A 12,535-nucleotide genomic window follows, 5' to 3' on the forward strand; every position below is an offset into this window, starting at 1 on the left:
TGGTTCCCTCTTCTTCTGGTGTTGTCCTCTGAAGAACCGTGGAGATTGGAGTGTTTTCCAACACTCAGAACGAGGGGGGCGCTTCTGCATCCCAACCTCCAGCCCCTGGCTGTCACGGCTTGGATGTTGAGAGCGTAGACTTTGCCTCCTTGGGTCTCTCGGAGGGTGTCTCCAGAGTCTTGCTTGCTTCCAGGAAAGATTCCACTAAGAAGAGTTACTTCTTTCTATGGAGGAGGTTTACCGTCTGGTGTGACAGCAAGGCCTTAGATCCTCGCTCTTGTCCTACACAGACCCTGCTTGAATACCTTCTACATTTATCCGAGTCTGGTCTCAAGACCAACTCTGTAAGGGTTCATCTTAGTGCTATCAGTGCTTATCATTACCGTGTAGAGGGTAAGCCGATTTCTGGACAACCTTTAGTTGTTCGCTTCATGAGAGGTTTGCTTTTGTCAAAGCCACACCATCAAACCTCCTACTATGTCATGGGATCTCAATGTCGTTCTCACCCAGCTGATGAAACCTCCTTTTGAACCACTGAATTCCTGCCATCTGAAGTACTTGAACTGGAAGGTCATTTTCTTGGTGGCAGTAACTTCAGCACGCAGAGTCAGTGAGCTTCAAGCCCTAGTAGCTCATGCTCCTTATACCAGATTTAATCATAACAGAGTAGTCCTCCGCACTCACCCTAAATTTTTGCCAAAGGTGGTGTCGGAGTTCCATCTGAACCAGTCAATTGTCTTGCCAACATTCTTTCCCAAGCCTCATACCCGCCCTGCTGAGCGTCAACTGCACACATTGGACTGCAAGAGAGCATTGGCCTTCTATCTGGAGCGGACAAGCCCCCACAGACAGTCTGCCCAATTGTTTGTTTCTTTTGATCCCAACAAGAGAGGTGTGGCTGTTGGGAAACGCACCATATCTAATTGGTTAGCAGATTGCATTTCCTTCACTTATGCCCAGGCTGGGTTGACTCTTGAGGGTCATGTCACGGCTCACAGTGTTAGAGCCATGGCTGCGTCAGTGGCTCACTTGAAGTCAGCCACTATTGAAGAGATATGCAAGGCTGCGATGTGGCCATCTGTCCACACATTCACATCTCACTACTGCCTTCAGCAGGACACCCGACGCGACAATCGGTTTGGGCAGTCGGTGTTACAGAACCTGTTTGGAGTTTAGAATCCAACTCCTCCCCCCTAGGCCCATTTTTATTCTGTTCCAGGCTGCACTCTCTGTTAGTTGTTTCATGTTAGGTCAATCTCAGTTATGTCCTCACCATTGCGAGGCCCAATTGACCATGTTTTGTTGTTTTGAGTGAGCCTGGGGGCTAGGGATACCCCATCAGTGAGAACAAGCAACCTGCTTGTCCTTGGAGAAAGCGAAAGCTACATACCTGTAGAAGGTATTCTCCGAGGACAGCAGGCCGATTGTTTTCACAATCCCACCCACCTCCCCTTCAGAGTTGTATCTTCCCTTACTTTAGCTATGTACTAGACTGACGAGCACGCTCGCGATCGGGCGGGAAGACGGCCCCGCATGCGCGGTACGCACGGAAGCGCGAGACTAGTAAACTTTTGTTGCTAGGGAAGATTTTCCGGTCCTGGGCTGCCACTGGACGTCACCCATCAGTGAGAAAAATCAGCCTGCTGTCCTCGGAGAATACCTTCTACAGGTATGTAGCTTTCGCTCAATCCTGCCCACCTCCCCTTGGAGTTGTTTCTCTCTTTACATGTTTCCTATGCTGTTGGATTAAACGAAGGAGCGCGGTTGTGCAACGGGCGGGAAGACACTCCGCACATGCTTGGTCGGGCGCGGCACCTGCGCCAGAAGGCTCTAGCAAGTGTTTTGCTATTTATTATGCCAGTTCCCGGGCCAACGCGGATCATCAACCCACTTGTGAGAATAATAAGCCTGCTGTCCTTGGAGAATACCCGCTACAGGTAAGTATCTTCGCTCTATGTGGGTGGAAAAGAAAATACTGGTTAAGGAAAGTGTGGAAAGTTAAATAACTTGCTTATGGTTATATTGCAGGAGAGATGATAGTAGTTTGGTTTCTATATTTGTTTCATAGTTTTTTTTTTTTTAGACTGCCTTTGTTGTTGCACTGTTGTTGTTGTTGGTTTTTTTTGTCATTTCTAATTATTCTTATTGGAACATGTACACACTACATTTTTTTCTTTAATTAGAATTTTCTTTTTATAGGTGATATTTCCCAATAACTTTGAAATGGACAATGAGGGAAATGTTCAGGGTCACCTGCCCATGATGCCGATGTCTCCCATAGTGCATCCTCGTTTAAAAGAAGTACGAACTGACTTGGGAGGAAATTGCAGGCATGGTAAGAATTGAAATATTTATGAGTATGTGGCAGATTTTTAGTAAGAAGATATTAAGATCACAAAGGATTAATGGCTGCACATTAATTGTTGTTAACGCTGCGATTAACACATTACTACTACTACTTCTACTACTAATAGCATTTATATAGCGCTACCGGACGCAGGCAGCACTGAACATTTGACATAGAGAGACAGTCCCTGCTCAAAGAGCCTACAATCTAGGACCGGCCCAGCCTGTGACTAATGGGTTGTGCACATCTTCCAGCAGGTGGGGACTGAGAAACTGTGACTCTAGAAAGAGCTGGCTAGCTAGAGAAAGATCCAGTATTCTCAGTCTCCAGGAGGTGGAAGGCGGTGAGCCCTTTGGTCTCTTTTTCTATCTGGGTCCTTTGGGATAGCTTAGGTTTCAATCTTTTCTGTCCTTTTTGGGAAAACAGTACTTTCTCTGTAGGGGAATTTTCTTTGCACCAGTGCAATCTTGGTTATTAGAGGCTGAGGCCCGCGGGGGTCTCCAGGTGCCTCAGGGGTGCTAAACTCAGGTGGCCGAGTCCCTCCCACCTAATCCTCCCAGTCCAGCACGGTATTGAGTGGCTTAACAGCTCTTGTCACCTGCCTAGTCCTCTTCATGGGATTGGAGTCTTAGGCTTGGGAGAGGCAGCTGATTTGAAAAAAAAAAAAGGGACAAGGTTGCTGGCACAATTAATTATTTATTTGCAGCACGAACGAGCAGGGCAGCTCTATATCCACCGTTCCATGCAGTGGGGCTCTGTTAGCTTTAGCGGTTTTTGGTCTTCTCCTCTACTTTGGGGGAAAAAACGGCATGAGGCAGGCTGCGTAGGCGCTTGGGGGAATCGGTGCTATGGCGGAGAAACTGTGTTGATGTACAGTCTGTCAAAGGAGGGTGTTTGTGGCTACCGGCGTGTGTAAATATATTGCACTGCCATTGATTCTTTGGCAGATGCCGTCCCCTTCCATTCCACTTTAGCATTGGTGGCAGCAGCGCCAAGTCTAGCCCAAAGCACTACAGGAAAGGAGCTAGCTCAAGATTTGGCGGGAAGCGCTGCCATTTTGCCCACTCAGCCAGCGGCAGATGAGCGGCTGGTTGTGTTGCAGCATCGTAGCTCTGAGCAGTCAGAAATTTCTTTGCCTTTAAATTCTGGTCTGTCTGTGGGAGATTCCCCCAGAATTTGTTTTACAGATGTACAAAGCTTTTATGCTGCAAAGGTCCAAGCCTGCTGCTGTCCATTTGGGAGGGGGTTTGGAGAGGCAGGTGGTATCAACTAAGCACCCTAGGGAGTCCTGGGACCTTGAGGATGATCTGGGGTCTGAGCCAGATCAGGAGATGCCCTCTTTAGAGTGAGCTGATTGTGTAGGAGATGGTTTTACCTCTGAGGATGCCGAAGTGCTGGATTCAGACTCCTTTATCTCGGACGAAGGCCCTTCTGTGGTTCAAATCTTTCATAAGGACAATTTGCAGGAGCTTATCTCCTTGGTTTCCAGTACTTTAGGCTTTAAGGAGAAGGATCTGGCTCCCGAGGCTGGCCATGAGGTAGATCTGCTAGTAAAGGGCATTAGGAAGCCATCTAGGACCTTTCCCATGCACCAAGATTTAGAGATATTCAGGTGCAGTGGAATGTTCCAGATTATTCCTTTAGACCAGCTAAGTCCATGGTTTGTCACTTTCCTGTCCCCAATGCAGATAAATCCCTTCTCAAGCCTCCGATAGTGGATGCGGTGGTCTCGGCGGTCACTAAGAGAGATAATGTTCCTGTGGATGGGGACCCGGCCCTCAAAGATGTTCAGGATCGCCGCATGGAAGCGTTGTTGAAGAGTAGCTTTGATATTTCGGCATTGGCAGTTCAGGCAGCTATCTGTGGATCCTTGGTGGCTAGAGCTTGTTTTCGGTGGTCTGAGACGGTCCTGGATAGGTCTTTGGATGATTTGGCTCTGATAGACTCGGAAGTGGCAAAGATTGAGATGGGCTCAGCTTTTTTGACGGATGCTTTATATGATTTGCAAAGGGCCTTAGCTAAGTCTATGGCCTTAGGTGTGGTGGCGAGTTGTTCTGTTTGGCTGAGAGGTTGGTCAGCTGATGCGGCCTCGATTAAGTTAAATAGGTTCCCTTTCCTGGGTTCTGTTTTGTTTGGTGAGGAGTTGGACAAGCTAGTCCAGAATTTAGGGGACACTAAGGTGCCTCGTCTCCCTGAAGACTGACCTAGAGTTTCGGGTCATGGTCTTTTTTTCGGGCCGCACTCAAGGCCACGATTTTAAGAGGTTAGGCTGGGTAGAGCAGCTGCAGTCCAAAGATCTAGGTTTTTTCAGAGATCTCAGTCCTGTAGAGGGGGCAGGGACACAGGAGCTGGTTTCCCATCCTCTGCCCTTATAGCACAATGAAGGTTTCTGGACTCAGCCTCTGATTCCTATAGGAGCTCATTTAGCTCAGTTTTATCAGGGGTGGACCCGGATTACCGAGGATCAGTGGGTTGTAGAGGCTATTCGAGATGGGTATGCCTTAGAATTCACTTGGCCTGTTCCAGATATTTTCCTGGAGTCTCCTTGTCGGTCCCGCCTCAAGATGGGGGCGGCCAGGGATACTGTAAGGAGGCTGGTAGATCTTCAGGCTATCTGTCTGGTTCCCTCATCAGAGATTATTTCCAAAGAAAGAGGGCTCCTTTTGGCCAATTCTGGATCTCAAGGCCATCAATCGTGCTCTGAGGGTTTGCTATTTCCGCATGGAGACTCTCCGATCAGTTATTATGGCAGTTCGGCCTGGGGAGTTCTCGACAGCTCTGGATTTGACAGAGGCTTATCTGCACATTTCCTATCATCAAGCCGATCAATCCATAGACTGGTGGGTTGTGTCCATCTAACAGCAGGTGGAGATAGAGAGCAATCTTTTGCCTCCCTATATGTGGTCATGTGCTGCCGGAAATTCCCCAGTATGTTCTCTATCTCAGCAGGTGTGTGGTCGCACAGCAGCAGCTCTGGCTAGGTCTCCAAGCCTAATTGTTTAGGTTTTGTTGAGTACCTGGGGTTGAGGGCTCTTCGTGAGCAAGTGCAAACCTGGTGGTGCCAGGTCCCTCCTTTTCTCCCCCCTCCCGCTGGCTCCGTTAAAAAAAAAAAAAAAGAAAAGTAAAACGGTCAAAAAGGACGTCCATTTGCAGCTGCTCACTGGAACAAGTCGTCGCAGCTCGGAGCAAGAAGCAGGTAATTTTTACCTTTTACTAGCGGGCAGGGGGTTCCCCGAACGGTCTCCACGTGGCTATGGCCTCGGATGGCAAGGGCGCGAAAAGACGCTTCCCCGGCACGCGTTCGCGCGCCTAGCGGGGAAGCGGGGGGCTCGAAGGTAGAGTCGCCTTTTTTGGGCGCCCTTTCGGAGCCAGGAGAGTTCACCGGTTTTTCCTCCGGCGCGGCGGCCTTTCCCCGCCTTAGGCACCCATCCCCCGCTGGCTGCCCTCCCGGTCGTGACCGGCCACGCTGCTCGGGCGACGGTAAAAAGTCGGCAAAATTAAAGCGCCATTCTTCTTGCGTGGCTCCTTTTCGGAGTTTCGCGCTGGATGCCATTTTGAATGCGCAACACGCCTGTCCCCCGCTCCTGGGAGCGCAGATGGAGGGCGCCTCTAGGGCCGCGACACAGGCTGCAGAAATGCACAGACTGGGGGGTTTCTCCCCTGAGTTCATTTTGCTGCTGCATCAGGCCTTTCTTATGCAGAACGCTGCCCCTGCTCCCCTCTCTGATAGGGGTGATGAGGCCTCTATGCTCAAGCGCCCTCGAGTGGATCTTCCACCCCCGGGGGACTCGGTCTCCTCTGATGTGGATGACGGCGGCATGTCTGAGTTCTCCCAGAGATCCTTAGCGGACTCTATGGAAGAGACTGATCCTCGCTTGGATGGAGCGGACGACCCCTCTGCAGCGCGGCTTTTTCGCTTAGAGGATTTGCCCAACCTGCTTGTGCAGGCCATGAGCATTTTGAAGATTGCCTCTCTGAGCCTCTGCTGGCTCCGCCATTATGCTGGGAACGAAGCGCCCGCCTAGAACCTTCCACATTCACGAAGCCATGCAGACCTTAATTTCATCACAATGGGATGCCCCTGAAACGAGCCTGAAAGTAGCCGGGGCTATGTCCCATCTGTACCCCTTGCATGAGGGGGAACGGGAAGCCTTTGTCTGGCCCACGGTAGATTCCTTAATCACTGCGGTAAGAAAACGGCGCTGCCGGTGGAAGGTGGCACTGCCCTGAAGGACGCTCAGAACAGGAGAATGGAGGCGGCCTTAAAGTCGTCCTTTGAGGCGCCCGCTCTCAGTTTGCAAGCCTGGAGGGCGGAATGGCCAACCCTGGAGTCGGGTTTGGCCTACTTGGCAGACTTGCTGTATGATGTTTTGAGAGCCTCGGCCAAAGGTATGGCTCAGACGGTCTCTGCGCGGCGGTGGCTCTGGCTTAAGCACTGGTCTGCTGACCATGCCTCTAAATCTCGCCTAGCCGAGTTGCCTTTTAAAGGCAAGCTGCTCTTTGGGGACGAGCTGGACAAGATCGTGACGGAGCTCGGCACGTCCAAGGGCAAGAGGTTGCCGGAGGTCAGGACTTGGGCCGACAATGCTCGTCCTGGTTCCTCTAAGGGCCGATTCCAGGAAGCCCGTCGGTATCGCTCGGGCAAGTCGTCCTCCTCTGCCTCCTCTTCCTTCAAATGGAACTTCTCCCCCAAGCAGCATTCCTTTCACAGGGACCGCCGTCCCGGAGGTTTGTCCTCTGGCCCACCCCCAGGGTCGCGTACCCAATGACGGGGACCTGGTCCATGGCCCAGTGCAGATAGGAGGAAGGTTGTCCTCATTTCTGGGCGAGTGGACCAGGGTAACTTCAGACGCTTGGGTTCTGGAAGTCATCAGAGACAGCTACAAGCTAGAGTTCTGCCGACCCCTAAGAGACGGGTTTGTAAACTCTCCTTGCAAGTCCCAGGTCAAAGCAGCTGCCGTGCAGCAGACTTTGAACAACCTGATCCGCCTGGGCGCGGTGGTCCCGGTGCCAGTAGATCAGCTTGGCAAGAGGCGCTACTTCATTTACTTTGTGGTGCCAAAGAAAGAAGGTTCTGCTCGGCCTATTCTCAACCTCAAGGGAGTCAATCGGGCCTTGAAAGTTCGGCACTTCTGGATGGAGACCCTCCGCTCTGTAATAGCTGCGGTGAAAAAGGGAGAATTCCTGGCCTCCCTGGACATCAAGGAAGCTTACCTACATATTCCCATCTGGCCGCCTCATCAGCGCTTTCTGCGCTATGCAGTACTCGGCCGATACTTCTAGTTCAGAGCCCTCCCGTTCGGGTTGGCTACGGCTCCGTGGACCGTCTCCAAAGTAATGGTGGTCATCGCGGCCTACCTCCGCAAGGAGGGAGTGCAAGTCCATCCCTATCTGGACGACTGGCTAATCCGAGCCTCTTCCTATGCGGAGTGCGGGAGAGCTACAGACAGGGTCATTGCTCTTCTGAGCTCCCTGGGATGGGTCATCAACTGGGAGAAAAGCCAGCTGCGCCCGACTCAGTCCCTGGAGTATCTGGGAGTTCGATTCGACACCCAAGTGGGAAGAGTGTTCCTGCCGGACAACAGGAGCATCAAGCTTCGGACCCAGGTGGACCAGTTCCTAGCCTCCTCTACTCTTCGAGCTTGGGACTATGTGCAGCTGTTGGGCTCCATGACGGCCACGATGGAGGTACTGCCCTGGGCCAGGGCTGATATGAGACCACTACAGCACTCTCTTCTGCGGCGGTGGACTCCAGTCTCGGAGGATTACGCCTTCCTTTGGATCCAGCGGTGCGAAAGGCGCTGAGTTGGTGGCTGAGGCCAGGCAAGCTGTCCGCAGGAATGCCTCTTACGACCCCAGAGTGGGTTGTCATCACGACGGACGCCTGCTTGACGGGCTGGGGAGCCCACTGCCTGGGACGGACAGCGCAGGGGCTCTGGTCTCCTGCAGAGACAAAATGGTCCATCAACCTTCTGGAACTCCAAGTCATTCGGTTGGCGCTTCTAGAGTTTCTCCCGGTACTGGTGCTGAGGCCTGTGTGGGTCCTGTCGGACAGTGCCACGGTTGTGGCCTATGTCAATCGCCAGGGAGGTACCAGGAGCGCCCATCTAGCCAAGGAGGCCATGAGGCTATGTCTGTGGGCGGAAGCGAATCTGGAACAGCTGTCGGCGGCCCACGTTGCGGGAGTCATAAATGTCAAGGCGGACTTTCTCAGTCGCCATACCTTGGATCCCGGAGAGTGACAACTGTCTGCTCGGGCGTTCTTGGACATCATGAAACGCTGACGCCGGCCGAGCCTGGATCTGATGGCGTGCTCGGCCAATTGCCAAGTGCCGCGTTTTTTCAGCAGAGGACGGGACCCTCGATCTCTGGGAGTCGATGCTCTTCTCCAGCAGTGTCCGGCACAGGTGCTTCTCTACGTGTTTCCGCCCTGGCCCATGATGGGCAGGGTGCTAGGCCGGGTGGCAAAGCATCCGGGCCGGGTGATTCTGGTGGGTCCAGATTGGCCCAGACGTCCCTGGTATGCGGACTTAGTCAGACTCTCGGTGGACGGCCCTCTGCGGCTGCCAGCGGAGCGGGGCCTCTTACGTCAGGGTCCCGTGGTGATGGAGGATCCCTCCCCCTTTGGTCTTACGGCCTGGCTCTTGAGCGGAAGCGGCTGAGGAAGAAGGGCTTCTCAGACAAGGTGATCGCCACTATGCTGAGAGTGAGGAAGCGCTGTACTTCTACCACTTACGCCAGGGTTTGGCGTACCTTTGCATTGTGGTGCGAGGCAGGCTCTGTATCGCCCTTCACTGCTCCAATTTCTTCAGTGTTGGCGTTCCTGCAAGAGGGGCTGGAGAAAGGCCTGTCGCTCAGTTCGCTGAAGGTCCAGGTGGCGGCTCTAGCTTGCTTCAGGAGTCGTCTAAAGGGGACTTCCCTGGCTTCACAGCCAGATGTGGTACGCTTTCTCAAAGGAGTTAATCACCTGCACCCCCCTCTGCACTCGATAGTGCCTACGTGGAATCTCAATCTGGTGCTATGGACCTTGCAGAAGCCGCCCTTCGAGCCCTTGCCTTTGAAAGCGGTCTTCCTGGTGGCTATCACATCAGCCAGAAGAGTTTCTGAGCTCCAGGCACTCTCGTGTAGAGAGCCGTTCCTGCGATTCACTGAGGCAGGAGTATCGATTCGCCCAGTGCCTTCCTTCCTGCCCAAGATTGTTTCTCAATTCCATGTGAATCAGCAGCTTTACCTACCCTCCTTTCGTAGGGAGGATTACCCAGAGGAGTACCCTGCGCTCAAATAGCTGGATGTTAGACGGGTCATCATCAGATACTTGGAAGTGACCAATGATTTCCGGAAGTCGGATCACCTGTTCGTGCTGTTCGAAGGCCCTTGTAAGGGTCTGCAGGCATCTAAGCCTACGGTGGCACGTTGGGTCAAGGAGACGATCACGGCAGCTTATGAGGCAGCAGGGAAGATTCCGTCTATTCAGCTGAAGGCACACTCTACTAGAGCACAAGCAGCCTCGATGGCGGAGTCCAGATTCGTCTTCTTGGAAGAGATTTGCAGAGCGGCTACTTGGTCGTCGGCTCATACCTTCTCACGACATTACCGCTTGGATGTGGCTGCTTGGGCCGAGGCCCAGTTTGGGGCTTCAGTGTTGCGTTCAGGGATTTCCATGTCCCGCCCTGGGTGAGTACTGCTTCGGTACATCCCACCAGTCTATGGATTGATCGGCTTGATGATAAGGAAGGTAAAATTATGTATCATACCTGATAATTTTCTTTCCCTTAATCCTAGCCAATCAATCCATAGCCCCTCCCAGATATCTGTATTGTTTGTGTTCTGATTATATTTCAGGTTCAAGTTCAGTCTTCATTTCCTGTTCACGAGGACTTCGTGTTCCAAGTTCTTCCAATTGAATTTCTTCGAGTTGAGACGATGTTGTGTTACATTGAGCTGCTGCTTCCTCTCCCCCCATTTCGGCGGTGGCTGGATTGATAACTAAATTATGCTGGCGCTCCCTCCCGCTTCGTGTGGCTGTAGGGTAAGCCAGTTCCCCCTGCGTCGGCGGGTGTGGTTTCCCGCCCACCGCCCCGGCGGTGGTGCGCTGGAATATTTCCCCTCCCCTGCTTCGGCGGTGGTGAGCTAGCCAGAGTGTCCCTTTGTGGGTGTAATTCTCTAAGTGCTGAGTCCTGCGGATGAAGCTTTGATATCGACATACTGGGGAATTTCCGGCAGCACATAACCACATATAGGGAGGCAAAAGTTTGCTCTCTATCTCCACCTGCTGGTAGATGGACACAACCCACCAGTCTATGGATTGATCGGCTATGATTAAGGGAAAGAAAATTATCTGGTATGATACATAATTTTCTCCGAGGACAAGCAGGCTGCTTGTTCTCACGACTGGGTGACGTCCGCGGCAGCCCCCACCAACCGGAAAAAGGCTTTGCGGGATGGTCGGGACGCAGGGCACGCCCACCGCGCATGCGCGGCCGTCTTCCCGCCCGTGCGCGACCGCTCCCGCCAGTTCCTTTTTTTCCGCGACTGGAGAGAGTTGTGCTTTTGCCACTCTCTCTGTTTTCAGCCGCCGGATTTTCTCGATCGCGTTTACGCGGATCGTCGCTTTGCTTCTGGTTACCGTACGGTTTCCCTTTTGTTTCAAAACAAAACAAAAAAAAAAAAAACCTGCGCGTGTGGAGCACGCGCTCCCCTTTTCCCTCGCTTCTAGCGGGGACGCCATGTTGCGGCCTAGTGGTCGCTCGGTCGTTTCTTTTTTCGTGGTGTGATTCCAGCCACCATTGACGACTTTGACTTCGCCGACGCGATTTTTCCGTCGATGTCCCCGAAGGTCCCGAGTGGATTTAAAAAGTGTGGTCGCTGCGGCCGGCCGATCTCGCAGACCGACACCCACGCTTGGTGCCTCCAGTGCCTCGGGCCGGAGCACAATCTCAAGTCGTGTTCTTTGTGTCTAGGTCTCCGGAAACGGACTCAGGTTGCGAGGCAAGTTCTGCGGGACCGTCTTTTTGGAACTTGCGCCGGCCCCTCGACGTCGACCTCGACGGCATCGGTATCGACGGCCGGTCCTTCGGTACCGGTATCGATGCCCGAGACATCGGCACCGATGGCAGCGACCCCAGGAGAACAGGTCCCGTCGGCCCGCCGGTCCGCCGGTGAGAGTGGGGGTGAGAGGCCGCGTGGGCAATCGGCCCCGATCACTCCCTCAGCTCGTGGGCCACGGGACCGAACCCTGTCTGACCCGGTACCTCGAGACCGAGGGGGATCGACCTCCTCCTCATCCATGCCTTCCGGCGCCGGTGACGGGCATCGGAAGAAAGATAAGAAGCGCCGTCACCGGTCGCCCTCGGTGCATCCGGATGTCGGAGAGGAGGCGACGCCGAAGCGTCATCGTCGAGAGGAGAGGTCTCCGTCGGTTGTGGAGGTACCGACGCGTCGGGGTTCCGGCACCTCGGTGCCGTCTCCTGGCCCCCAGCAGCTTCCGGCACCGACACCCTTACCGGCCCCACCGCCTTTCCCAGCAGCGGGCCTGGACGAGTGCCTCAGAGCCATCCTTCCGGGGATCCTGGAAGGGCTGATGCGCCAGGCTGTGCCGGCGCCGGGTGTGCTTGCACCCTCGGCGCCGATGACTGTGGCGCCGGCGAGCTCTAGTCCGGCGCCGGGGCCGTCGACACCGCCGCCGCTTGCGGCGCCGGTCTCGACCGCCACGCAGGTGGAGTCCCCGTCGATGGAGAGAGCTCCGTCCCCGCCGGTGCGGGAGTCCACCGCTCGACGACACCGAGACCTCGGTGCCTCGACGTCGAGCCGGGCCCGGTTCAGGACTCAGCTACATGAGCTAATGTCCGATACCGAGGATGAGGACTCGTGGGGGGAAGAGGAGGACCCTAGATATTTCTCCTCAGAGGAGTCTACGGGCCTTCCCTCGGACCCCACGCCTTCACCGGAGAGGAAGCTCTCACCTCCTGAGAGTCTCTCTTTTGCCTCCTTTGTGCGGGATATGTCTATCAGCATTCCCTTCCCCGTGGTCTCTGTGGAAGAGCCGAGGGCCGAGATGCTCGAGGTCCTCGACTATCCATCACCACCTAGAGAGTCCTCCACGGTGCCGCTGCACAATGTCCTAAAGGAGACGCTGCTTCGGAACTGGGTGCGACCATTAACTAACCCCACCATTCCCAAGAAAGCAGA

The 12,535-nt window shown here is 53.9% G+C and overlaps 1 protein-coding gene across 1 annotated transcript in view; it reads left to right on the forward strand.

The window, feature by feature from the left end:
- RBL1 (RB transcriptional corepressor like 1) overlaps window positions 1-12,535 on the forward strand; it is a 389,513-nt gene that overhangs the window by 220,711 nt on the left and 156,267 nt on the right. The window contains 1 exon segment of the mRNA XM_030211607.1: window positions 2,200-2,335. Within this exon segment, the coding sequence (XP_030067467.1) occupies window positions 2,200-2,335 (136 nt within the window).

The sequence above is a fragment of the Microcaecilia unicolor genome, chromosome 8 (genome assembly GCF_901765095.1).
Source record: "Microcaecilia unicolor chromosome 8, aMicUni1.1, whole genome shotgun sequence".
Classification (NCBI taxonomy): Eukaryota; Metazoa; Chordata; class Amphibia; order Gymnophiona; family Siphonopidae; genus Microcaecilia; species Microcaecilia unicolor.